The sequence below is a fragment of the Pristiophorus japonicus genome, chromosome 13 (genome assembly GCF_044704955.1).
Source record: "Pristiophorus japonicus isolate sPriJap1 chromosome 13, sPriJap1.hap1, whole genome shotgun sequence".
Lineage (NCBI taxonomy): Eukaryota > Metazoa > Chordata > Chondrichthyes > Pristiophoridae > Pristiophorus > Pristiophorus japonicus.
In genome coordinates, this window is record NC_091989.1 from 163,512,697 (window position 1) to 163,540,122 (window position 27,426).

The window sequence follows — 27,426 nt, forward strand, 5'->3', positions numbered from 1 at the left end:
GCAAAGCTGCCAAACCTCAAAGAAGTGGATGTCCGTTACACAGAAGCCTGGTGAATTCCTCGCTCAACGGTCTGCGAGAAAACATCATTTTGTGGAAGAATCAGAAAAAGGAACTTTTTTCCAGCATTTTTACCTTGGGCCAGGGATTGCTGAGATCGCCAGCTCGGGTTCTTTCACCAGAGGCCTGTACTCCGCTGGGCTCGTTGTGGACCCTGCTTCATTCTTAATGCTTTTTGATTTCTGAAGATGAAAAAAAAATGTGTAGCAGCAATCCGGCCACAAGAGGAACCTCCCTGGTCATTAATTGCCTTTGTGTTCATGCTGTGTGTAAAAAGATATCTTTTTCTCTTGTTTATTTCATCTACTTGAACGGACCAATGTCAAACCAATTTGGAAGTTCGCACTATTGTCTTTGGCTGAAGATATCAATTATTCGATGGATACATTACCTTTGCCATCCCAAATCCTTGCAGTGATATGCAAAGTGATAATTTTTTTGTTTTGTACATAAGTTTTACATAACACACATATTTAAAAATTGTTCACATAGCAGGTCTGGGACCTGACTTATTTATGGATTGTAATTCTTTTACCTGTTTTTTGCATATAGTACTGTATAAACTAGTTATTTTGGCTGTCTGGTAGCCTGGAAACTCTCCTTCAAGTGGTTTTACTTTGCCTTTATGAACTTCTCTTGTCTGTCCTGTTGGATCACTGCAACTTTTACAAGACTCAGAAAACAACAAAACAGATGGGTTTTCTGCTTCACCACTGACCAAGAGACTGAAACTTTGGAGGAAAATAAAAGACAAGACTTTTCTTTACAAAGACCAAATTGCCAATCTTTTACCTGAAGTCGTGGTGAGGTTCTACCAAAGCTATCTGTGTCCAGGAGTTTAACAAAAATACATTTCTAACTTGTTTTTCTTAAATGTTTTGCCCTATTTAAATTTGTTCCGCTCCCTCTTTCCCCGATTTGTGCATAGCTCCAACATGCATGTGTGATTTGCATGGTCCTGGTAGAGATACTCTTGTCGAAACCAATAGCTCCACTTTCGTTGTGATAGCAACCACTATGAGCGTTCCATGCGGTATTGGAATGCCTTGTTTATTTTCTGTTCCGTTGCCTTTATTTCATATGAGCCTTTGTTGTATAGAGCAAAGTTATCTTTGTCATTTTTAGCATGGTTGCTGCGTTGCGAAATTTACAGCATCTCAGAAAAAAAAAACACAAAAAAAAAGATTGTAACATGTACCTTTTTATTTTGTTTTGTATGTACCTTATCCAGGAATGGAGGCCAGGATTCTTTGTTTTATACCTTGTTGCTGGGTAGCTTTTTCACTTTGCCTTTTGTTTTGAATTGGTTAAGTCTTAATCAGGTTAGTGTGCCAGAGTTCTGCATCAAGTCTCAAACTGCATGATGATGCAGGCGTGGGGGAAAAAAAGTTGAGAAAAAAAATGCAGCCACTGTTTATCATCAGCACTGTTGCTTTTATCAGATGGTTTACTACTGTTCTGTAGCTGTTGTACAAAGAGATGTGAAATAATTTCAGGCAAAATAAACAGTAAGTGAATATCTTTCACTTGTGTAGTTGGTTTCGTTTAATCGTGGTATCACGCTGGGACTGGACACGGAGCGAGTTTCAACACTCACCTGATTTTGAATCCAGGCCAGATGAATGGAAAAAAATAACTTCTATTTATATCGTACCTTTCCCATCTGCAGCATGTCGCAAATGCTTTATAGCCAATTCATTATTTTTGAAGGTAACTGTTGGTTTGCAGGTAAACACCGCAGTCAATCTGCACACAGCAAGGTTCCACAAACAGCAATGAGATAAATGACCAGAAAATCTATTATTTTGGGTAGTTTTGGTTGAGGGATCAACATTGGCCAGGAATTCAAGAGAAGACCCCTGCTCTTTGTGTAATGCCACGGAATCTTTAAACCCAACTGAACAGGCAGACATAGTTTATCATCTCATCCAAAAGAGGATATGTCCAGTAATGCAGTACTCAATACTGCACTGAAGCATCAGCCTAGATTAGTAATGATACAAAGTCCCCTTTTATTCTCACCAGTTGAACGGATTCTATGTGAAATTAGTCTGAGCTAGTTTCCTCGTGCCACAAATCTTAATTCGAAATTGCTTCAGTCAAGTTATCATTCAAATAGTAGTCTTTGGAGGAAGGGACTGAGTGTAACGTAGCCAAGTTTGCTGACGATACAAAGATGGGAGGAAAAGTAATGTGTGAGGAGGACACAAAAAATCTGCAAAAGGACATAGACAGGCTAAGTGAGCGGGCAAAAATTTGGCAGATGGAGTATAATGTCAGAAAGTGTGAGGTCATGCACTTTGGCAGGAAAAAAAATCAAAGAGCAAGTTATTATTTAAATGGAGAAAGATTACAAAGTGCCACAGTACAGCAGGACCTGGGGGTACTTGTGCATGAAACACAAAAGGATAGCATGCAGGTACAGCAAGTGATCAGGAAGGCCAATGGTATCTTAGCCTTTATTGCAAAGGGGATGAAGAATAAAAGCAGGGAAGTCTTGCGATATAAGGTATTGGTGAGGCCACACCTGGAATACTGTGAGCAGTTTTTGTTTCCATATCTACGAAAGGATATACGTGCTTTGGAGGTAGTTCAGAGAAGGTTCACTAGGTTGATCCCCGGGGATGAGGGGGTTGGCTTATGAGGAAAGGTTGAGTAGGTTGGGCCTCTACTCATTGGACTTCAGAAGAATGAGAGATGATCTTATCGAAACATATAAGGTTATGAGGGGGCTTGACAAGGTGGATGCAGAGAGGATGTTTCCATGATGGAGGAGACTAGAACTAGAGGGCATGATCTTAGAATAAGGGGCCGCCCATTTAAAACAGAGACGAGGAGAAATTTCTTCTTCCAGAGGATTGTAAATCTGTGGAATTCGCTGCCTCAGAGAGCTGTGGATGCTGGGACATTGAATAAATTTAAGACAGAAATAGACAGTTTCTTAAACGATAAGGGGTTATGGGGAGTGGGCAGGGAAGTGGAGCTGAGTCCATGATCGGATCAGCCATGATCTTATTGAATGGCAGAGCAGGCTCGAGGGGCCGTATGGCCTACTCCTGTTCCTATTTCTTGTGTTCTTATGTTCTTAGGGTGACTTGCTTGGAATTTCAAATTACAATTGTGCAAAAAAACCTCTTCTGCTGTTTTACTTAAATTATGTTAGCATAGTGGTTATGTTACCGGACTAGTAATCCAGAGGCCTGGACTAATGATCCAGAGACATGAGTTCAAATCCTACCACTGCAGCTGGAATAAAAAAAGCTAGCATCAGTAATGGTGACCATGAAACTACCGGATTGTTGTAAAAACCCATTTGGTTCATTAATGACCTTTAGGAAGGAAATCTGCTGATTTACCAGGTCTGATTGATAATGTGGCTCCAGAACCACAGCAACGTGGTTGACTCTTAACTGCCCTCTGAAACGGCAGCTCACCACCACCTTCTCAAGGGCAATCAGAGATGGGCAATAAATGCTGGCTTTGCCAGCAACACCCACATCCCATGAACGAATAAAAAAAATAATAATTTGACTTACTGGATTCAAATTTCTTTTCAGCAAGACAACTTTGAATTAACAGGAGTTGACAGTATAGCACAAAACAGGTCAGAATTTTGCACTCACTGACACTTAATTGACATTTTCACTCACAAGAGACAGAAGATTAGTTAATGTGTAAATGATAATGCTACCTATGCTGTCAGTAGCCGATTGGTGCATTGTTTTTCTACTTATGAATGTGTCCCAACATTGAGATGTAGGTTGGATCGTGATACATTCATTATTGTTGCATGCACATTACTAACAGATTCCTGAACTTATGACAATCATTTTATTATTAGTTCAAGTATTTTTACTTTGAAAACAATGCCTGGACATCATCAAAGGGACTACTCCAGGGCAAAACACTTTTGGTGGGCAAACCAGATGTGCTCGGCGACTGCATACTGCAGCACAGCTGTGGGGCCTCGTGGGGTAAGTCTGCTTCCTACCACACCATGCTCCAATGCAACGTGCGTAGCCTGGAGGTTCTTGATAGCAAGTTAAGTTTTCAACAGTTCAAACCATTAGCCACGCATATTGTTCTTCCAATGGATGTGTCACTTGATGCACGACCATTAAAGGGAGAATGTGTGTAACTGGTGTTGGATTCCACTATGATGACTCATTGTCACAACATGGCCAGAACTTTGGAACGTTAAAAAATATAAAACTCCATTTATCGACCCAGTAAAGGATTAACCCTGGTATGAGAATCTGAACGGAGATGTGATATGTATTTTACAAGCTGCAAAAAGCCCTTCTTGACTCAAAGGGTTAATTAATAATACTAACCCTTTCTGTTGGTCTTTTCATTTTAATATTTAGTTGGACTAGACAGGGATCAACTCAGTGAAAGCAAACAGATGTGCTGTTATGGTCTACTTTATTATTTTATCGTGAGATATTTAATGACATCAGCTGACTAAAATTAGCACAAACAAAGCCATTTTCTATGGAGCAGATCATAACATTTGGCATTTTTCATTCCCTCTTGAACTTGCTGATGACCACTTGTTAAAAATATTTAAAGTAAACCACTTTTATTAATTTCATGGTGTTTGCGTGCAACATCCACATGTTGATAACGTTGTAGAACAATTGATATTGGTATAACACTGTACATAGTAGGAGTGACCTTGGCCAGTAGTGCAAACCAAGCAGTAGTGAATCGGCAGTCCGTTTTATGCTCCGCCCGAATGGATAAGAACACCGGGTGGCTGTAAAACCGCCTGCCAGATTTGCTGGCACCCATTTTGCACTGACACACAAGCCAAATTTCACCCCCATAATCTTAACCATATGTCAGGCATTTTAGCACAATTGGGTACTATAGCAACTACTAGCAGCTGTATTGTATCAAGCCATTTCAAGGTCCTCTGATTGGAAATCGCATAATGTTCAGAAGGTTTTATTTAAGCTCACTGTGTTAGCGATCCAACTGCTCACCATTCAAGTATGTAATTAGTATGTATGTAGGACACATAAAATGATGCAAGGAGAATTTAGTGCAACAGAGAATCAAAATGATTAAGTACTACAAATGAATATATAAAATAATTTGGATTTTGGAAATACATTTGTTGTGTATTTTGACATTATAGGGCACATGTTGGTCTTATTGGCCCCTTCCATTCAGATGAAGTGTAGATGGTTTCATATTTGTACACAGTATATCTCCTTCAGTGTATAGAGTAAGGGAATTCAGGCTTCCATTTTTCTTCTGAAATGCTGGCCTGGATATTAACAGGGGTGGGTTATGTAGGCGGGGGGCAGAGTTTCGGACGGGAGTCCAGGTTGCCCCACACGTTGTGAAGTTTTAACCTGATGGATTCCCCAGACGGAAGTCAGTCTGATTGGTCATTCATTGGTCATTGAAAGTCAGTCAGCTTGCAGTCGGGCCTAAAGCACTCCAGAGCAGGCCACAGGACCAGGTAGGCCCGATCCACAACACTGGGGGGGGGGGGTGGTTGGTGGGGGTGTCCGATCCTCGACCCTAGGGGGGTGTCTGATGTCTGATCCCTGACCCTAACGGCCTTTGTATGGTGGGGGTGGGGTGCGGTGTCTGATGGAGGCCGATGGGAAACAATCCTGCCCCTCCTGGCCTACAAGCAGTGCTGTAAAGGCACTTACCATCTCCCCAAAGCTGCCCTCGCCTCCGTTCAGCTGCCAGTTTTGCTGAGGCCTGGGAAACCCGGCTGGCTACAGTAAAACCTGAAAAGCAGGTTAAATCAGAGGCTACCAACCTCATTGAAATATTCAAATTGCCAAACCGCCTCCTGGGATCCGGTTGGCTGTCCGTCCCTTGTCCCACCCCCATAAAACTCAAAAGTGGGCAGATTGGAAGCTGGCTGGGGTCGGAGTTCAGATTTTTTATATTTTAACAACTGACCCGAATCCAGTCCAATCGTTTTTGTGTGCTAACATTCCCATCACTGTGACTGTATCTTTAGTGCAAGCAGTTGTATCTGACTACTGATGCTAATTCAATAGTAGGTTTCACCTCAAAGCCACCTTGATAAAATGCAACATCCCCACTGACACCTGGGAGTCCCTGGCCAAAGACCGCCCTAAGTGGAGGAAGAGCATCCGGGAGGGCGCTGAGCACCTCGAGTTTTGTCGACAAGAGCATGCAGAAAGCAAGCGCAGGAAGCGGAAGGAACATGCGGCAAACCAGACTCCCCACCCATCCTTTCCTTCGATGATTGTCTGTCCCACTGTGACAGAGACTGTAATTCCCGTATTGGACTGTTCAGTCACCAAAGAACTCACTTTTAGAGGGGAAGCAAGTCTTCCTTGCTTATGATGATAATGAGGTTTCACAGCCTTTGGCTAATTTCTTCAGCTAACCCAGTTACAATGGTGCATGTTATGAATATGTATTATGATATACATATATACTTTGAAACATAGAAAATTCTTACAGGGCTTGACAGGGTAGATGCAGGGAGGATGTTTCCCCTATTGGTGAGTCTACAACTAAGGGTCATAGAATAAGGTGTTGGCCATTTAGGACTGAGATAAGGCAAACTTTCTTCTGTCTTCAGTTTCCCTTTCTTCGGTTGTGAATCCTTGGAATTTCCTTGCCCAGAGGGCTGTGGATGCTCAGTCATTGAGTATATTCAAGATGGAGATAGGTAGATTTTTGGATACTAATGGAATTAAGGGATATGGGGATAGTGCAGGAAGGTGGAGTTGAGGTGGATCACCCATGATCTTTTTGAATGGCCGAATGTTGAAAAGAGGTGAGAGGAAATACAACATAGATGCTGTAAAGTGAGGTAAATATTAGTTGATTTCGATACGTGTACTTCACTTATTGGGTATTCATGATATTCGAAAGGTAAGTAGTCAGTCATCGATTAAGTCAATTTGGATTTGAAGGTGTAGATAATTAGTGGATGCTTAAATCAGGTGAGCTGGATTCATAGAATGGCTGACTTAGGTTTCGCATTGGGTGATTTGCATAAGAACATAAGAAATAGGAGCAGGAATGGGCCATTTGGCTTCTCGAGCCAGCTCCGCCATTCAATAAGATCATGGCTGAGCTGATGCAGCCTGTTGGTCTCCAGCAATGTGACTTCAATGGGCATCAATTTGTGCCCATTGGAAAATAACAGTAAAAATATATCTAGATTTTCTGACCTGGTTCTAATACATTGGTAATGCTTATTACTAACAGGCTAAAATCACAAATACAGCCAATTATTGGGTGTGAATGAAATCAATCTAAGTAAATCTGTATTTTCCAACCATGACTGAGCATCCATGCCATTTGCAGTCGGCCAAGATTTAATACAACTGTCAGACCTTGTTCAATACATTAATTGTCAGTTTTTTATATGTTAACTTGAATTCTGTATTTACAGTGCATGTACATTACTGATGTAACATCAAATAATACAAATTAGTGTTTAACAGGAGGTTTATTCGTTAATGCAATAGAACTGCAGTGCACGGTGCTATCCACTTGCCTTAACTAATTATGCTTTTTTCTATTTTGGTGCCCAATCATTATGGAAGTTGAACTCAATTGGATATGTTTGTAGTCGCTATGAAAATATTCGAATATAAAAATTAGTTATGTTTATTAGTAACATTGTACAGGCAGTCAATGCTGCAGGACAGTCCCATCCTTATCGATCATAAACATGATATCCTGTTCAAAGATACAGTGAAGCTTTAATATTGTTGATTTATATTACTTAAATAAAAAAATCACTTGGCTCTTGTGTACATAAATATATTTATGATTTTAATAAAACATTAAATGACCGGTTTTCTATTTTGCTTTATTAATCTTTCAATGATTTTATTAAGATTTATTGGAAAACAAAATTCTAGATATTTTACATTTGTATCATGCTTTCTGTAAGTATTTATTTTCCAACTTCAGATGACTTTATCTTGTAGTCGAACTCCTGAACCAGTGATCCCAGTGAGCTCCTCAGAACCCATTAATAGCTTAATATGTGCATCATACTCACCTCCAATAGAATAGAATACAAAACCAGAAAATCTGGGATGCACCATGAATCAAATGGCAACTGTGGGCTTTGCATTCTAACACTGACTCTTGGGTGAGGTAAGTGCGCTATGTTTGGGATTGAGTTTCACTCTAAGAACATACTGTCAACCTGTATGACACATCTTACTTACCGAAGAGCAGTGAACTTAGACACAGGTTGGCTAGAATCAAGGTTTAGTGACTCCCAAGTGTGGCAAGGAATATTGCACAGGTTTATCCAGATAAAACTGTACTGTTCAGATTTGCTTTTCTCTAGTCTCTCAAATAATCAGGTTCGAGTGCAAACCAACATGGTGGGTATTCTGGGTTGGATTTTCCGGTCCTTTGCGCTCCGGGTTTCGCCCCGGAGCATGGTGAAAGGTGCATTAAGGTCTCCAGCGCCCCGCAGTGATCTTCCGGTCGGGTTTTGTGGTGGCACTGAGTAGCACCACCGGGAAGCACTGCACCGGGTGGTTGTGACACAGGCACAAGTTTGAGCTCCTGCCCGACCCGTCCACCCGGAAGTGCGCCCACAATGACCGCTTGGGAAATCAGAGCGGTCCAGCCATGCCGGCGCTGGAGAGGAAGGTAAATTACTACAAAAATAAGTGCGAGTGGTTGTTGTTTTAATTTTTTGTGCAATTTGTGTTGCAGTGGCGTGGGCAAGGTTTTAGGAATGTTTTTGTGGGTTTTTTAAGGTCCCCCCCCATCCCCCAGGCCTCCCAACCTTGCACCACGAGAGGTGTACAACGCCTCCCTTAGCACTGCGTCCCCTGACGCAGGACCCAGATGCCCAAACTTATAAACTAAAGCACTACCTATTCCCGGCCATTAACTCTCCCGCACCGCTGCCATTATCACCCCGAAAACAGAAAAGCTGAAAATCTAGCCCATTGTGTTTAATCGGTGTTTAGGACTGAATATAACACACAGCAAAAAGATACGACCGTGACAAGTAGCTGGTACCGATCCCGATTAGACAGATGACTGGCATGCGCGAACAACTCTTATTTGTTCTCCTTCTTGTCTCACAAGTCTCTCTTGCTCTCTCTTTTTGAACTACCCAAGTGTGTTAGACTAGGATCAGCATGGGTTTACTCTCGGAAGAATGTTCAACCACCTGATCCACTCTTGTGAGCTCCTTGCTCCACGGTCTGCCTAAGGGTTCTTCAGCTCTTCTTTATATTCTCTTTTTAGGGATGGGCTTGAGGTAGAATAATGGACAAGACTATTTAACCTATAGAAGTTCCCCTTAAAACACGGTGCCCAATGGGACATCGAATTCTTTGTTTAAACTTACCGATGAAGACCCATCTTGAAGGAGGGGTCTTCACAACTGTTACACATCTATTCTTGTTTATACTTTTTGGAAACCAATTCATCCATCTGGACCCTCTTATCTCATCCGGCCCTGTCCCCCCAAGAGTATTGTCTCTTATCTCATCCTGTCTTGTCTTCCTTGTTCCAATGGGCCATTAAATCAGAGGCGTTAGGCTAGAACTGTCTCTTTAATCTAACAGACTTTTCCATCTGGAGATGATACCCTAATTCCTATAAATTCCTTCGATTTTGTTTCTTTTATATTAATTAACTTTTAATTATCTTTGCAAAGCAATTCTGTTAAACAAACTCTGAATTCTACCTTAGCATTATAACATGGTTATGAGTAATAATGCAAGACTTCATTGGCCAAATTAAAGACTAAATCAAAATCCTAAACTTACAGACGACAGTCAGCCCAGCCTGACAAGGCCATATCATGCTGTGTGCCCCCATACGGAATGTCATGCATCCTCTAATCTAACTACTTAAAAACAATGGGGTTGAAATTGTCCCTTTCAGAAGGCCCATGGCCACTTGAAAGCAGCGGCTATGCGTCGGTGCAGACTGGCCGTCGAATCTCCGTGGAGAGGCCGCCATTTTAGATATTGCCCTTCCTCAGTTTTGGAGCGGTGTAGGGGACCGCTCCGCCCGTGTCCCCGCCGCGGCATGCACTTGCTGACCTCTTATCGACTGGCGGAAACCCCTTACCGAAATTGCCCGACAGGAAATTGCCCCTTTCGAAAATTGCCCCACGGGAGCGGCGCCACTGCCAATCGGTGCCATTGATAGCTTTTACTGTTGGTACCCTTTCTGTAGCTTGGCGGCACGGCTGCCCTTAACTGAAGGGGAGGGACAATGTGACGTGCCAGCTCGATGACGTCATCAGCACAGCGCTGATGACTTGTAGCGGCGGCTACTCCAACCCGACCTCACTTCCGCCCCGATGATGAGGCCACTTCCGCCCCGCTCAAAAAAACCCCACAAAGTGCTGAATTTCTCAGGATTGTCCGTCCCATGCACTGGGGCAGACTGAACACATCAAAAATGGAAGGTGCGCCTCGTTTCAGGCGGTGGGCAATTTCGGCCTCATTGTCTCAAATCCTAATGCAAGTTTTCCTAGGAAAACAATACTTGCACAGTTTCAGTAAGACACAACTTATACATTAACCCCTTACTTGTCTCAAGCAAACACATTCAATCATTTAAACACAGTATTATTCATCTCACAGTTTCATTTCGCATATCCATATATGTTTAGGTATCCCTCATTTCTAACAGTACAGCCTACCAATACAGACTATTGTAAAGCTGCCTGCTACTTACATAACCAAATTACTGTTAAGACATTGCCCTGGCAATGGGAGAGTGGGACCAAGTCATTCCTCTGTGTCTCTTTTTTGTTCTCGTGATGTGGATGATGCTGGCCATGTTGCATTTCTGCTCGTGCATAGTTGCCCTGAGATGGTGGTGGTGGATCTTCTTCCTGAGCTGTTGCAGTCCTTGTGGTGATGGTGCTCCAAAAATGGTGCTAGGCAGGGAGTTATAATGCCAGGATGTTTTTTTATTAATTCTCAAGATGTGGGCTTCACGAGCAAGGCCGAAATTTATTTCCCATCCCTAGTTGTGCTTGAGAAGGTGGTGATGAGCATTATCTTGAACCATTGTAGTCTGTGTGGTGAAGGTGTTCCCACAGTGTTGTTTGATAGGGAGTTCCAGGATTTTGAAACAGCGATGATGAAAGAATGACAATTTATGTTCAAGTCAGGATGATGTATGAGCATATTATGGAGGTGAATTTGGAGGTGATGATGTTCTCATGCACCTGCTACCCTTGCCCTTCTAGGTGGTAGAGGGTCACAGGTTTGGGAGGTGCGGTTGAAGAACCTTTGGTGACTTGCTGCAGTGCATCCTATAGATGGTGCACTCTGTAGAGACGGTATGCCGATCATGGAGGGTGCGGATGTATAAGCCAGTGGCTGGGGTGCTGATCAAACACTGCTTTGTCCTGGATAGTGTCAAGCTTCCTGAGTTTTGTTGGAGCTGCACTGATTCAGGCAAGCGGAGAGTTTTCCATTACACTCCTGACTTGTGCTTTGCAAGTGGTGGAGAGGATTTGGTGATTCAGGAAGTGAGCAACTCGCTGCAGAATACCCAGCATCTGACCTGTTCTAGTACCCACACCAATTATCTTAAATCTAGGTTCTCTGGTTACTAACCCACCTGCCAGTACAAACAGGTTAACCACACAAAAGGTTTCTGCACAAGATAAGAGCTCATGGGGTTGGAAGTAATATATTAGTGTGGATAACACCCGGCTACTATTCTTTACTACAACCGTCTTCTTAAACCCCTCTCCCCTGTCTCCACCACACTCACCTCCAACAACAAGTGCGAGGAGCTCATGGACTTCTTTCTCTCAAAGATTGAGAGATTGAATGTGAGTTCCCTTCCTTCCCCTAGACCTCCGGGGCAAACTTCATCTGAGGCTCCCCCCTGCCCTAGCCCTAAACTTGCATCTTTCTTTAGTTTCTCTTTGATCCCCCCTCTTGACCTCTCCAACCTCATCTTTTCCATGAGACCCACTTCCTGCTCCCTTAACCCTATTCCCACTAAACTGCTGACCACCCAATTTCCTTTCTTGGCTCCCATGTTAGCCGACATTGTTAACTCCTCAGGTACTGTTCCTTTCTCCTTCAAATCTCCCCTCTCCTCAAAAAAACAACCCCTGACCCCACTGTATTTGCTAGCTACTGCCCCATCTTCAATCTCTCTTTTCACTCCAAAGTCCTTGAACATGTTGTCGCCTCCCAAATGCGTGACCATCTTTCCTGGAACTCCATATTTGAATCCCTTCAATCTGGTTTGCACCCTTGCCACAGTATCAAAACTGCTCTCATCAAAGTCACAAATGACATCCTTTGTGACTGTGACAAAGGTAAACTATCCCTCCTTGTCCTCCTGGACCTGTCTGCAGCCTTTGACACAGTTGACCATGCCATCCTCCTCCAATGCCTCTTCACCATTATCCAGCTGGGTGGGACTGCACTCGCCTGGTTCCATTCTTATCTATCTAATCGTAGCCAGAAAATCTCCTGCAATGCTTCTCTTCCCACTCCCGCATCGTTACCTCTGGTGTCCCCCAAGGACCTATACTTGGCCCCCTCTTATTTCTCATCTATATGCTGCCTCTTGGCAATATCATCCGAAAACACGGCGTCAGTTTCCACGTGTACGCTAACGACACCGAGCTCTACCTCTCCACCACTTCTCTCAACCCCTCCATGATCTCTAAATATGTCAGACTGCTTGTCAGACATCCAGTACTGGATGAGCAGAAATTTTCTCCAATTAAATATTGGGAAGACCGAAGCAATTGTCTTTAGTTCCTGTCACAGACTGCGTTCCCTAGCCACTGACTCCATACCTCTCCCTAGCATTTATCTGAAGCTAAACGAGACTGTTCACAACCTAGGTGTCATATTTGACCCTAAAATGAGCTTCTGGCCACATATCCATGGCATAACTAAAACCGCCTATTTACACCTCCATAACATCGCCCGTCTCCGCCTCTGCCTCAGCTCATCTGCTGCTGAAACCCTCATCCATGCCTTTGTTACCTCTGGACTTGACTACAATGCACATCTGGCTGACCTCCCAGGTTCTACACTATCTAAACTTGAGGTCATCTAAAACTAGGTAGCCCATGTCCTAATTCGCACCAAGTCACGATCATCCTTCATCCCTGTGCTTGCCGACCTACATTGGCTCCCGGCTAAACAATGCCTCAATTTCAAAATTCTCATCCTTGTTTACAAATCCCTCCATGGCCTTGCCCCTCCATATCTCTGTAATCTATTTCAGCCTCACATCCCTGCGCTCCTCAAATTCTGCCCTCTTGAACATCCCTGATTATAACTGCTCAACCATCAGTGGCCGTGCCTTCAGTTGCCTGGGCCCTAAGCCGTCCAACTCCCTCCTTAAACCTCTCTGCCTCTCTACCTCACTTTCCTCCTTTAAGACGCTCCTTAAAACCTACCTCTTTAACCAAGCTTTTAGTCACCTGCGCTAATTTCTTCTTATGTGGCTTGTTTTGTCTTATAACACTGCTGTGAAGCACCTTGGGATGTTTTACTACGTTAAAAGCGCTATATAAATAAAAGTAGATGCTGTTGTTGGTTAGAGAATTGACTGACTAACAGAAAACAGAGTCAGGATAATTTTCAGGTTGGCAAACTGTAACTAGTGGAGTGCCACAGGGATCCGTGCTGGGGCCTCAACTATTTACAATCAATATTAATGAATTGGATGAAGGGCCCGAGTGTAATGTAGCCAAATTTGGTGATGTTGGGTGGGAAAGCAAGTTGTGAGTATGATGCAAAGAATCTGCAAAGGGATATAGATAGGCTAAGAGAGTGGGAAAAAATTGGCAGATGGAGTCTAATGCACTTTGGTAGGAAAAATAAAAAAACAAATTATTATTTAAATGGGGAGAGATTGCAAAATGCTGCATTACAGAGGGATCTAGGGGTCCTTATACATGAAACTCAAAATGTTAGCATACAGGTACAGCAAGTAATTAGGAAAGCAAATGGAATGTTGGCCTTTATTGCAAAGGGAATGGAGTATAAAAGTAAAGAAGTCCTGCTTCAACTGTTGGTGAGACCACACCTGGAGTACTGCATACAGTATTGGTCTCCTTATTTAAGGAAGGGTATACTTGCAATGGAGGCAATTCAGAGAAGGTTCATAAGGTTGATTCCTGAGATGAAGGGTTGTCTTATGAAGAAAGGTTGAGCAGGTTGGGCCTATACTCATTGGAGTTTAGAAGACTGAAAGGTGATCTTATTGAAACGTATAAGATTCTGAAGAGCTTTGACTGGGTAGATGCAGAGAAGATGTGTCAGAATAAGGAGTCGCCATTTAAAGCAGAAATGAGGAGGAATTTCTTCTCGCAGAGAGTCGTGAATCTTTGGAATTCTCTACCCCAGAGAACAGTGGAGCTGGGTCATTGAATATATTTAAATTGGAGATAGACAGATTTTTGAAAGATAAGGAAGTCAAGGGTTTTGGGGAGAGGGCAGGGAAGAGTTGAGGCCAGGATTGGATCAACCATGATCTTATTGAATGGCGGAGCAGGCTCGAGGGGCCAGATGGCCTACTTCTGCTCTTATTTCTTATGTTCTTAAGTTAGCCGAAATTTTGCAGGGTGTCAGCGGGTGGGATCGATGGCGGGTCAGGTGGGAAAGTGTTTTTTTTGACATTGGGTCAGGAAACCGCCGTCAACCTGCCAGAATGCGCCTTTCCCAATGTTGCCACAATGGTCATCCAGGTATATAAAGGGAGGTCCCATGCAAAGTCATCACTTCTTGGTCCTGTGAATAAAGGTGCAGGTCACAGAGTGACCTTGTCCATAGAATGTGCCTCGTGTGGATTTGTGGTATTGCGTAAGGACTTTACACTAAGGGTTTAATTAAGAGGGGGAAAATAGAGTACGAGAGGAAGCTTGCAGGGAACATAAAACTGACTGCAAAAGCTTCTATAAATATGTGAAGAGAAAAAATTCGTGAAGACAAACGTAGGTCCCTTGCAGTCTGATTCAGGTGAATTTATAATGGGGAACAAATAACTGGCAGACCAATTGAACAAATACTTCGGTTCTGTCTTCACGGGTGAAGACACAAATAAGATTCCGAATGTACTGGGGACAGTGGGTCTAGTGACAAGGAGGAACCGAAGGATAGCCTTATTAGGCGGGAAATTGTGTTAGGGAAATTGATGGGGTTGAAGGTCGATAAATCCCCGGGGCCTGATAGTCTGCATCCCAGAGTACTTAAGGAAGTGGCCCTAGAAATAGTGGATGCAATGGTGATCATTTTCCAACAGTCTATCGACTCTGGAGCAGTTCCTATGGACTGGAGGGTAGCAATGTAACACCACTTTTTTAAAAAGGAGGGAGAGAGAAAACGGGGAATTATAGATCGGTTAGCCTGACATCAGTAGTGGGGAAAATGTTGGAGTGCCTGGAGCAGTGTTGGTGAGGCCTATAAAGGCCCTGCGGGAGGTCGAGAGGCGGCTGCAGTCAGCGAGAGCCGGGAGCAGTGTTGGTGAGGCCTATAAAGGCCCAGCGAGAGGTCGAGAGGCGGCTGCAGTCAGCGAGAGCCGGGAGCAGTGTTGGTGAGGCCTATAAAGGCCCAGCGGGAGGTCGAGAGGCGGCGGCAGTCAGCGAGAGCCGGGAGCAGTGTTGGTGAGGCCTATAAAGGCCCAGCGGGAGGTCGAGAGGCGGCGGCAGTCAGCGAGAGCCGGGAGCAGTGTTGGTGAGGCCTATAAAGGCCCAGCGGGAGGTCGAGAGGCGGCGGCAGTCAGCGAGAGCCGGGAGCAGTGTTGGTGAGGCCTATAAAGGCCCAGCGGGAGGTCGAGAGGCGGCGGCAGTCAGCGAGAGCCGGGAGCAGTGTTGGTGAGGCCTATAAAGGCCCTGCGGGAGGTCGAGAGGCGGCAGTCGGCGAGAGGCGATCTTGTGCAGCTTCAGCGGGGAGAGAAACCAAAAAAGAAGTAGAAAGAAATCAAAAGGTGACGTCACAGCCAAAGGGGTAAGTGATTGGCTGGTGATTGGTAAGTAGCTTTTCCTTTTCTTTTTATATCAGTAAGTAACCTGTTAACATTGTTGTCGCCAAATTAAGTGTATCTAAGGGTTAAGTCATGGCAGGAGAGCTCGGACACGTGATATGCTCCTCCTGTACTATGTGGGAACTCAGGGACACTTCCGGTATCCCTGATGACTACATATGCGGGGAAGTGTATCCACCTCCAGCTCCTGATGGACCGCGTTGTAGAATTGGAGCTGAGGGTGGATTCACTCTGGAGCATCGACGATGCTGAGAATGACGTGTTAGCACATGTGTAGCGAGTTGGTCTTACCGCAGGTAAAGGGTCCACAGCCAGATAGGGAATGGAAGACCAACAGGAAGAGCAGTGGAAGGAAGGTAGTGCAGGGGTCCCCTGCGGTCATCCCCCTGCAAAACAGATACACCGCTTTGAGTACTGTTGAGGGGGATGACTCATCAGGGGAGGGCAGCAGCAGCCAAGTTCATGGCACCGTGGCTGGCTCTGCTGCACAGGAGGGCAGGAAAAAGAGTGGGAGAGCGATAGTGATAGGGGATTCAATTGCAAGGGGAATAGATAGGCATTTCTGCGGCCGCAACCGAGACTCCAGGATGATATGTTGCCTCCCTGGTGCAAGGGTCAAGAATGTCTCGGAGCGGGTGCAGGACATTCTGAAAAGGGAGGGTGAACAGCCAGTTGTCGTGGTGCACATTGGTACCAACGATATAGGTAAAAAACGGGATGAGGTCCTACGAGACGAATTTAATGAGCTAGGAGCTAAATTAAAAAGTAGGACCTCAAAAGTAGTAATCTCAAGATTGCTACCAGTGCCACGTGCTAGTCAGAGTAGGAATCGCAGGATAGCTCAGATAAATACGTGGCTTGAGCAGTGGTGCAGCAGGGAGGGATTCAAATTCCTGGGGCATTGGAACCGGTTCTGGGGGAGGTGGGACCAGTACAAACCGGACAGTCTGCACCTGGGCAAGACCGGAACCAATGTCCAAGGAGGAGTGTTTGCTCGTGCTGTTGGGGAGGAGTTAAACTAATATGGCAGGGAGACAGAGGGAAACAAAATGGAGACAGAAGCAAAAGACAGAAAGGAGATGAGTAAAAGTGGAGGGCAGAGAAACCCAAGGCAAAAAAAAAAAAGGGCCGCTTTGCAGCAAAATTCTAAAGGGTCAAAGTGTGTTAAAAAGGCAAGCCTGAAGGCTCTGTGCCTCAATGCGAGGAGTATTCGGAATAGGGTGGACGAATTAACTGTGCAGATAGCAGTTAACGGATACGATGTGGTTGGCATCACGGCGACATGGCTCCAGGGTGACCAAGGCTGGGAACTCAACATCCAAGGGTATTCAACATTTAGGAAGAATAGACAGAAAGGAAAAGGAGGCAGGGTGGCGTTTCTGGTTAGAGAGTAAATTAATGCAATTGTAAGGAAAGACATTAGCTTGGATGATGTGGAATCGGTATGGGTGGAGCTACGGAATAACAAAGGGCAGAAAACGCTAGTGGGAGTTGTGCACAGACCTCCAAACAGTAGTAGTGATGTTGGGGAGGGCATCAAACAGGAAATTAGGGGTGCATGCAATAAAGGTGCAGCAGTTATCATGGGTGAATTTAATATGCATATAGATTGGGCTAACCAAACTAGAAACAATACGGTGGAGGGGGATTTCCTGGAGTGCTTAAGGGATGGTTTTCTAGATCAATATGTCGAGGAACCAACTGGAGGGGAGGCCATCTTACTCTGGGTGTTGTGTAATGAGAGAGGATTCATTAGCAATCTCGTTGTGCGAGGCCCCTTGGGGAAGAGTGACCATAATATGGTGGAATTCTACATTAGGATGGAGAATGAAACAGTTAATTCAGAGACCTTGGTCCAGAACTTTAAAAAGGGTAACTTTGAAGGTATGAGGCGTGAATTGGCTAGGATAGATTGGCGAATAATACTTAAGGGGTTGACAGTGGATGAGCAATGGCAGACATTTAGAGACCATATGGATGAACTACAACAATTGTACATCACTGTCTGACGTAAAAATAAAAAAGGGAAGGTGGCTCAACCATGGCTATCAAGGGAAATCAGGGATAGTATTAAAGCCAAGGAAGTGGCATACAAATTGGCCAGAAATAGCAGCGACCCTGGGGACTGGGAGAAATTTAGAATTCAGCAGAGGAAGTCAAAGGGTTTGATTAGGGCAGGGAAAATAGATTACGAGAGGTAGCTTGCAGGGAACATTAAGACGGACTGCAAAAGCTTCTATAGATATGTAAAGAGAAAAAGGTTAGCAAAGACAAACGTAGGTCCCCTGCAGTCAGACTCAGGGGAAGTCATAACTGGGAACAAAGAAATGACAGACCAATTGAACAAGTACTTTGGTTCGGTATTCACTAAGGAGGACACAAACAACCTTCCGGATATAAAAGGGGTCAGAGGGTCTAGTGAGAAGGAGGAACTGAGGGAAATCCTTATTAGTCAGGAAATTGTGTTGGGGAAATTGATGGGATTGAAGGCCGATAAATCCCCAGGGCCTGATGGTCTGCATCCCAGAGTACTTAAGGAGGTGGCCTTGGAAATAGCGAATGCATTGACAGTCATTTTCCAACATTCCATAGACTCTGGATCAGTTCCTATGGAGTGGAGGGTAGCCAATTTAACCCCACTTTTTAAAAAAGGAGGGAGAGAGAAAACGGAATTATAGACCGATCAACCTGACATCGGTAGTGGGTACAATGATGGAATCAATTATTAAGGATGTCATAGCAGCGCATTTGGAAAGAGGTGACATGATAGGTCCAAGTCAGCATGGATTTGTGAAAGGAAAATCTTGCTTGACAAATCTTCTGGAATTTTTTGAGGATGTTTCCAGTAGAGTGGACAAGGGGGAACCAGTTGATGTGGTGTATTTGGACTTTCAGAAGGCTTTCGACAAGGTCCCACACAAGAGATTAATGTGCAAAGTTAAAGCACATGGGATTGGGGGTAGTGTGCTGATGTGGATTAAGAACTGGTTGGCAGACAGGAAGCAAAGAGTAGGAGTAAATGGGTACTTTTCAGAATGGCAGGCAGTGACTAGTGGGGTACCGCAAGGTTCTGTGCTGGGGCCCCAGCTGTTTACATTGTACATTAATGATTTAGACGAGGGGATTAAATGTAGTATCTCCAAATTTGCGGATGACACTAAGTTGGGTGGCAGTGTGAGCTGTGAGGAGGATGTTATGAGGCTGCAGAGAGACTTGGATAGGTTAGGTGAGTGGGCAAATGCAAGGCAGATGAAGTATAATGTGGATAAATGTGAGGTTATCCACTTTGGTGGTAAAAACAGAGAGACAGACTATTATCTGAATGGTGACAGATTAGGAAAAGCGGAGGTGCAACGAGACCTGGGTGTCATGGTACATCAGTCATTGAAGGTTGGCATGCAGGTACAGCAGGCAGTTAAAAAAGCAAATGGCATGTTGGCCTTCATAGCGAGGGGATTTGAGTACAGGGGCAGGGAGGTGTTACTACAGTTGTACAGGGCCTTGGTGAGGCCACACCTGGAGTATTGTGTACAGTTTTGGTCTCCTAATCTGAGGAAGGACGTTCTTGCTATTGAGGGAGTGCAGCGAAGGTTCACCAGACTGATTCCAGGGATGGCAGGACTGTCATATGAGGAGAGACTGGATCAACTGGGCCTTTATTCCCTGGAGTTTAGAAGCATGAGAGGGGATCTCATAGTAACGTATAAGATTCTGATGGGACTGGTAAGGTTAGATGCGGGTAGAATGTTCCCGATGTTGGGGAAGTCCAGAACCAGGGGACATAGTCTTAGGATAAGGGGTAGGCCATTTAGGACCGAGATGAGGAGAAACTTCTTCACTCAGAGAATTGTTAACCTGTGGAATTCCCTACCGCAGAGAGTTGTTGATGCCAGTTCATTGGATATATTCAAGAGGGAGTTAGACATGGCCCTTACGGTTAAGGGGATCAAGGGGTTGGAGAGAAAGCAGGAAAGGGGTACTGAAGGAATGATCAGCCATGATCTTATTGAATGGCGGTGTAGGTTCAAAGGGCCGAATGGCCTACTCCTGCACCTATTTTCTATGTTTCTATGTTTCTCACTATTGACAGAATGCTTCTGTCATGTCTATTTCATTGCAATTTCAGGAAATTATATATATTAACCCTTAGTTTCTCTGTTCATCTACGTCCTTCAGCACCTTTTTTCCATCCTTCCTAAATTTGAGGTCATCCAAAATTCTGTTTTCCCCTGGCCTAACTCACAGCCAGTCCCATTCAGCCATCACCTCTGTGCTCGCTGGCCTACATTGGTTCCCGGTTAAGCAATGTCTCGATTTTAAAATTCTCATCCTTGTTTTCAAATCCCTTTATTGCCTTGCCCCTCCCTATTTCTGTAATCTCCTCCAGCCCTGCAAGCCTCCAAGTTATCTGTACTCCTCCAATTCTGGTCTTTTGTGCATCAGCAATTTTAATCATTGCCTTCAACTGCCATGCCCCTAAGCTCTGTAATTCCTGCCTTAACATCTCCGCCTTTCTCCCTCTCTTTACTCCTTTAAGACCCTCCTTAAAATCTACCTCTCATCTGCCTTAATGTCTCCTTATGTGGCTCGTTGTCAAATTTTGTTTGATAATGCGCCTGCATAGCGCCTTGGGACCTTTTACTAGGTTAAAGCCACTATATAAAGACAAGTTGATGTTATTGTTGTATACTCAATTTCCTTGTTTTTTTCTCCCAAAATGTATTACCACACATGAATCCACATTAAATACACCTTCCATCTGTCTGTGCACTTCAGTAACATATGTCTTCCTGATGTCTTCCATAACCCTCCGCACTATTTACCAACCCCTTAATGTTTTTGTTGTCAGCAAATATTCAGCTTGTTTTCCCGATACCCAAATCCAAATCATCTATATGAGAACCAAGAACAAAAGTGGACCCAACACAGATCCTGAGGTACACCACTTCCACGCTTCTCTAGTCTGAGCAACACCCATTTACCACAATTCATTGTTTCCCGTCTGTCAACCAACCTTCTATCCATGCTGCTACTTTTCCTCTTGTACCATACGCTTATCTAAGAGGCCTCTTGTGAGATGCCTGTATCGAACACGTTCAGAAAATCCATAAAAACCTATTCCCTCTTTCTATCCAATCAATCACTTCTTCAATACAGTTTGCAATTTAACACATTCCTGCCGCCTGACCTTGATTCACCTATCTATTTCTAAAGGCTTACTAATTTTATCGCAAAATATCGATTTTAAGAGTTTGCCTCCAATTGGCATTAGATTAACAGGTCAATTGTTACCCTGTTTAGTTCTCTTTTTGAACAAGGCTGTTTGTTACATTGGCTACTCTCCAGTATCACAGAACAATTTATTTAAGTATATTTAAATTGGATTGAAAAGTTGTGGTCACACCCTCGGCTATCTCTTCTGCAACTTCTTTCAACAGCTTCGAGTGTCTGCTGTCGGGGCTCTGTGTCTTATTCATCCTTCCGTTCTGTTAAATTTTTTCAAAACCAATTCCTTTTTTACAATTAGCTACCAGTTTTCCTACAGTGCCTATAGTGCAACTATGTTCACACTTCCACCATCATTTACAAAACTGATGTGAAATACTTATTTAGTAACTCTGCCATACCTTCAGCCTCCAAAGACTCACTCATTCATCCTTTTATGCTCCTACTCTCTCTTTAACTGCTCAATTTATGTTTATAAAAGCCCTTATTAATTCCTTTCATATTATCTGTTAGGCTTTTTCATATTATTTTTCAGCCCGTCTAATCTCCCTCTCCGTCTCCCTGCTGCACTTTCTATAATCCTCATGATAATCTTCAGTATTGTTAGCCCTAACTTAATCATATGCCTCTCTTTTAACTTTCAGTGTAATCTTTTTATTTATCCACAGAACTTAATACTTTAATGCACCCCCATTTTCGCCTTACAGGAATGTATTTATTTTGTACTTAGTGCATCTGATCTTCGAAGATTTTCCACTGCTGATCTGTCCCCTTGTTTGCCAACTAGTTAATTTGGGCCAGATCTACTTTTATCTCATTGAACTTTGCCTTTTTCCAGTTCAGCATTAATATTTTTATTCTTCATTATCCATTCCTAGTTGTACACTGAACCTAACTATGTGATTATCACTATTTCCCACCTGTTCTCCTCTTGCTTCAGTTATTTTCCCCAATTCATGTCACAGAACTAAATCACATAATGCTTCTCTCCTTGCAACAGACTGATCTAGAAAGATGTCCCAGATGAATTCTAAAAAGCGTCCCACCCACTTTGACCACATACATTAGCTTAATTTCAGGTTATCTCAGGATCATTAAAATAGCCGAATGTTTCTCTGAACTATCTGCATGTCTCCATGTCTGTCACATCTCCACTGTTGGGTGGTCTGTAATGTACACTGAGAATTTTATCACTTTTTCTCCTATTTCTTAGCTTTATCCAAATGGTTTCTGAATGCAACTCCCAAGGACATGCTTACGCTGTAGTGCTGGAATTGAATCCCTCCCTAACACAGTATCAGTAACATAGATCTGCTGCATGAAACACTGCAAGATACAATGACCAAATAAGTGCACAACTTTCAGCATGATCTGCTACGTTATCGCCAGGTAATTGTCAGAACAACCTTGAGTGCTGTGAACCTCAGCAGTTTGTAACATTGTCAGAACAACCTTGTGTCCTATAAACTTCAACAGTTAATAACCTCAGTGACGCAAGCAATTACAGCTGGAGATTGTTAGCACAAATATCAGTCCCAAGATTATGATACAGCCATTAACTCCCTCTTACCAATTATTTTTGATAATGCACTGTGTACAACTTGAGTTTTATTTATAAATGTGGTTGTAAGTCTTGGTGATTTCCCATAACTTGGAGTTATTTCCAGTCCCAGTGGATGCTGCAAGTCTTTGCGATGTAAACAAATTAATGATATTGACCATCTGATTCAAGTGTTCTGATATTCTATTTTTACACGTACTCGGCTATGGTTAATGTCACAGTTATTAAGCAATTAACTCACTGCCAGAAGAAACTAAAAATGTATCCACATGAGATTTTTTCTCTAGTGTGGTTTTGCTGAGAGATTAAGGGCTAGATTTTCTATTGACATCTATATCGCTCCAAAAGGGACGATATTTCCGGTGTTAGTGGTTTTATTATTTTTCGGGATCGTCGGAATATTATCCATTTTAAAAACTGGTAGTTTTGCTTTTTTAATTTGGGCGTTAGCCATAGTGATGTGAAATGGGTGATAGCGATTTATTCCGTCGTGCAATGGCTGTTCTGCGCATGCGTGTTTTTTATTTAGGTGATGAACTTTTCCCGTGATTCGGGAGGTCAGGGGTCATCTGCACATGCGCAGAACAATTGAAAGAGAGAGCAAGAGTCATTTGAGGAAAGTTGGTGAAAGAAGTGGTGATTTTTGACAGGAGAATTCTAAAAAAAAGAATGGAGTATGTGGAGTCAGGTTTAAGTTGGAGAGGTGGCGGAGGTGGGTGAAGGGAGTGATGTTGGTGAGGTGGCAGAGATGGGTGGGAGAAGGCGTGCTAAAAGATTTTCCGAAGGTGGAAACTCTTTAGGCCCAATTAACCCGGGGTGGTCGTAGGAAACCCCCACTACGAGTCTATCAGAGGATTTGGGCGGAGATCGCCGAAGTCGTGTCATCGGCGGCACACGATGTCCGTGAGCCAAACCAGTGCCCCAAGATCTGGAATGACCTAGTTGGTTCTGGGAGAGTAAGTCTTAAATTTATTACATTTATAATTATAATTGTAATGATGCAATGACTCATTAATTCAAATACAGATCTGCTGGATTGTAATTAAGCTGGTAATCTTGGTGTCATGCATTAGTTCCTGGCCATGATCTTATTAAATGTATTCTTAGACCGTAGATATAACCAGGCATTCAATTGCACACAAAGCGTATAAGCATATATCATCATCATCATCATCATCTAACATTAACAATAAATAGCAAGGGCGATGACTAATTGTGGATTAGCTGTGTGTTTTGTGTGTTGTGTAATAGTAATAGTTTCTAGTAATATCTGTAATATCTGTAATAGTACTTAGGCAATGAGCTTATGCCATGCTCTTGTCACCTTTGCAGAGGAAGATTTCAAAAAACCGCGTGGAGCAGAGGCGGACCGGAGGAGGACTGACAGAACTGTGCCAGCTCACATATCTGGAAGAGCGGGCATTGGCATGAGTGGGGGTCCATAATCGTTCGGCCACCCGTGGTGGTGCTGAACCTGTTCTTGCACCACGGGAGTAATGTATAAATCATTGGTGATTTAAAGTAATTTACTGCCATTTCAGTATAATATATGATTGATGTAATGTTATGTAATGTTACGTAATTAATGATGGGATCATTAATGCAATGCAGATTCTGTAATATCATGATGTTAATTATATGTGATGTCTGTCAGTGATATTTATAGCAGTAGTGTTGCTCCTCGTACATATGCCTGCGTAACGTAAGCATTCTCATGTCACCCTGGCCTCCCCTTCTCTTCTACTAACCTCATTTATGTTTTCTAGGTCCCCAGGCTCCCCAGGCTCCCCAGGTTCCCCAGGATCCCCAGGCTCTCCAGGCTGCCCAGGTTCCCCACGCTCCCCAGGCTCCCCACGCTCCCCAGGCTCCCCAGGCTCCCCAGGTTCCCCAGGCTCCCCAGGTTCCCCAGGATCCCCAGCATCCCCAGGTTCCCCACGCTCCCCAGGTTCCCCAGGCTCCCCAGGTTCCCCAGGTTCCCCAGGTTCCCCAGGATCCCCAGGATCCCCAGGTTCCCCACGCTCCCCAGGCTCCCCAGGTTCCCCAGGATCCCCAGGATCCCCAGGTTCCCCACGCTCCCCAGGTTCCCCAGGTTCCCCACGCTCCCCAGGTTCCCCAGGTTCCCCACGCTCCCCAGGTTCCCCACGCTCCCCACGCTCCCCAGGTTCCCCAGGTTCCCCACGCTCCCCAGGTTCCCCAGGATCCCCAGGATCCCCAGGTTCCCCACGCTCCCCAGGTTCCCCACGCTCCCCACGCTCCCCAGGTTCCCGACACTCCCCACACTCCCCAGGTTCCCCAGGTTCCCCACGCTCCCCAGGTTCCCCAGGCTCCCCAGGCTCCCCACGCTCCCCATGCTCCCCAGGATCCCACGCTCCCCACGCTCCCCAGGATCCCCACGCTCCCCAGGATCCCCAGGCTCCCCAGGATCCCCATGCTCCCCAGGCTCCCCACGCTCCCCAGGATCCCCAGGCTCCCCAGGCTCCCCACGCTCCCCATGCTCCCAGGCTCCCCACGCTCCCCACGCTCCCAGGCTCCCCACGCTCCCCAGGATCCCCAGGCTCCCCAGGTTCCCCACGCTCCCAGGCTCCCCACGCTCCCCACGCTCCCCAGGATCCCCAGGCTCCCCAGGTTCCCCACGCTCCCCAGGCTCCCCACGCTCCCCAGGTTCCCCATGCTCCCCAGGCTCCCCACGCTCCCCACGCTCCCCAGGCTCCCCAGGTTCCCCACGCTCCCCAGGTTCCCCATGCTCCCCAGGTTCCCCACGCTCCCCAGGTTCCCCATGCTCCCCAGGTTCCCCATGCTCCCCAGGTTCCCCACGCTCCCCAGGCTCCCCACGCTCCCCAGGTTCCCCATGCTCCCCAGGCTCCCCAGGCTCCCCAGGTTCCCCATGCTCCCCAGGCTCCCCACGCTCCCCAGGCTCCCCAGGTTCCCCATGCTCCCCAGGCTCCCCACGCTCCCCAGGCTCCCCACGCTCCCCAGGTTCCCCAGGCTCCCCAGGTTCCCCAGGTTCCCCACGCTCCCCAGGTTCCCCATGCTCCCCAGGTTCCCCACGCTCCCCAGGTTCCCCACGCTCCCCAGGATCCCCAGGCTCCCCACACTCCCCAGGTTCCCCACGCTCCCCAGGCTCCCCAATCTCCCCAGGCTCCCCACGCTCTCCAGGCTCCCCACGCTCCCCACGCTCCCCAGGCTCCCCACGCTCCCCACACTTCCCAGGCTCTCCGGGATCCCCAGGCTCTCCAGGATCCCCAGGCTCTCCACGTTCCCCAGGCTCCCCACATTCCCCAGGCTCCCCACGCTCTCCAGGCTCCCCACGCTCCCCACGCTCCCCAGGCTCCCCACGCTCCCCACACTTCCCAGGCTCTCCGGGATCCCCAGGCTCTCCAGGATCCCCAGGCTCTCCAGGATCCCCAGGCTCTCCACGTTCCCCAGGCTCCCCACATTCCCCAGGCTCCCCACGCTCTCCAGGCTCCCCACGCTCCCCACGCTCCCCAGGCTCCCCACGCTCCCCACACTTCCCAGGCTCTCCAGGATCCCCAGGCTCTCCAGGATCCCCAGGCTCTCCACATTCCCCAGGCTCCCCACATTCCCCAGGCTCCCCACGTTCCCCAGGCTCCCCACGCTCCCCACACTCTCCAGGCTCCTCACACTCCCCAGGCTCCCCACGCTCCCCAGGATCTCCAGCCTCCCCAGGCTCTATCAGGAGGAGATGAGGCAAGAGCTTCTCCATTGCTCGTTCAAGTCCACCGAGGACAGCGAGGAGATAAATACTGAACCTGTAGCAGGCTGTTCTAATGTTCCTGCGGCCATGTCCTCCTCCAGCGAGGAAGCAGCGGGGCCAAGCCCCTTGCAGTGGGGTACCCTGAGTGGTTCAAAGCCTGCGCCAACCCTGCGGAAGTTGGTTCGGTGAGGTCGGATTGCTCCCAGACAGGCAGATGTCAACCTGGACATGATTCAACTGTCTCGGACGAGTGTCGATATTGATCGAGAGCTTCTCCAGGCAATGGGCGGGTTAACTGGTCACGTTGCTGCTCTGACTGCGTTAATTTTGGAGGAGATGCCGATTCCATGGATGCCATGCCGCAGGCTGTGGTCTCGGGATACGGCACTGCACCCCAAGGTGCCGTACGGTCCTTGTCAACAGATGCGAGTCAGGAGGAAGCAGTTGCTTCTGACTCGGAGAATGTTTGAAATGTCCTCTCCAGATTCTCCAGCTCAACTGTGACTCTGCCACCATCAGCCCCCACACAGCAGCACTCAAGGTGCCCTACTACAAGGCGGCTTGGTGTTAATACAGGTAGAAGGGAGAAAGTGGGAGAGGGGGGTGGGGTTCAGACCTGTGGGGGGGGGGGGGAGGTAAAGGCAAGGCGAGGCGTGGCCACAAGTAATGGGGGTGGGGGGGGGGGGACAGTATTTTTTGTATTTATATTGTTCAATTATTGTTATTGTTATTAATAAATTTATTGACGGTGGATGGGTCGTTGTTATATTAATAATTGTTTTTGAAAAATTATCGTTGTTATATATTGTTATATATTACGGTTATTTTTTAAAAATTCACTGTTGGGGTGGGGGTTGGGGGGAGATGGTTGTT

General features: G+C 45.7%; 1 protein-coding gene and 1 pseudogene across 3 annotated transcripts in view; one reads left to right on the top strand and one right to left on the bottom strand.

The window, feature by feature from the left end:
• The window catches only part of cmip (c-Maf inducing protein), a 241,759-nt gene extending 240,101 nt beyond the window's left edge, over positions 1 to 1,658 (top strand). For all 3 annotated transcript variants that reach the window (XM_070898229.1, XM_070898230.1, XM_070898231.1), the window contains exon 21: positions 1 to 1,658. In XM_070898229.1, the coding sequence (XP_070754330.1) occupies positions 1 to 54 (54 nt within the window). In that variant the 3' untranslated portion in view covers positions 55 to 1,658.
• Positions 130 to 26,562, bottom strand: LOC139278218 (collagen alpha-1(III) chain-like; annotated as a pseudogene).
• Positions 26,563 to 27,426: the final 864 nt, after the last annotated feature.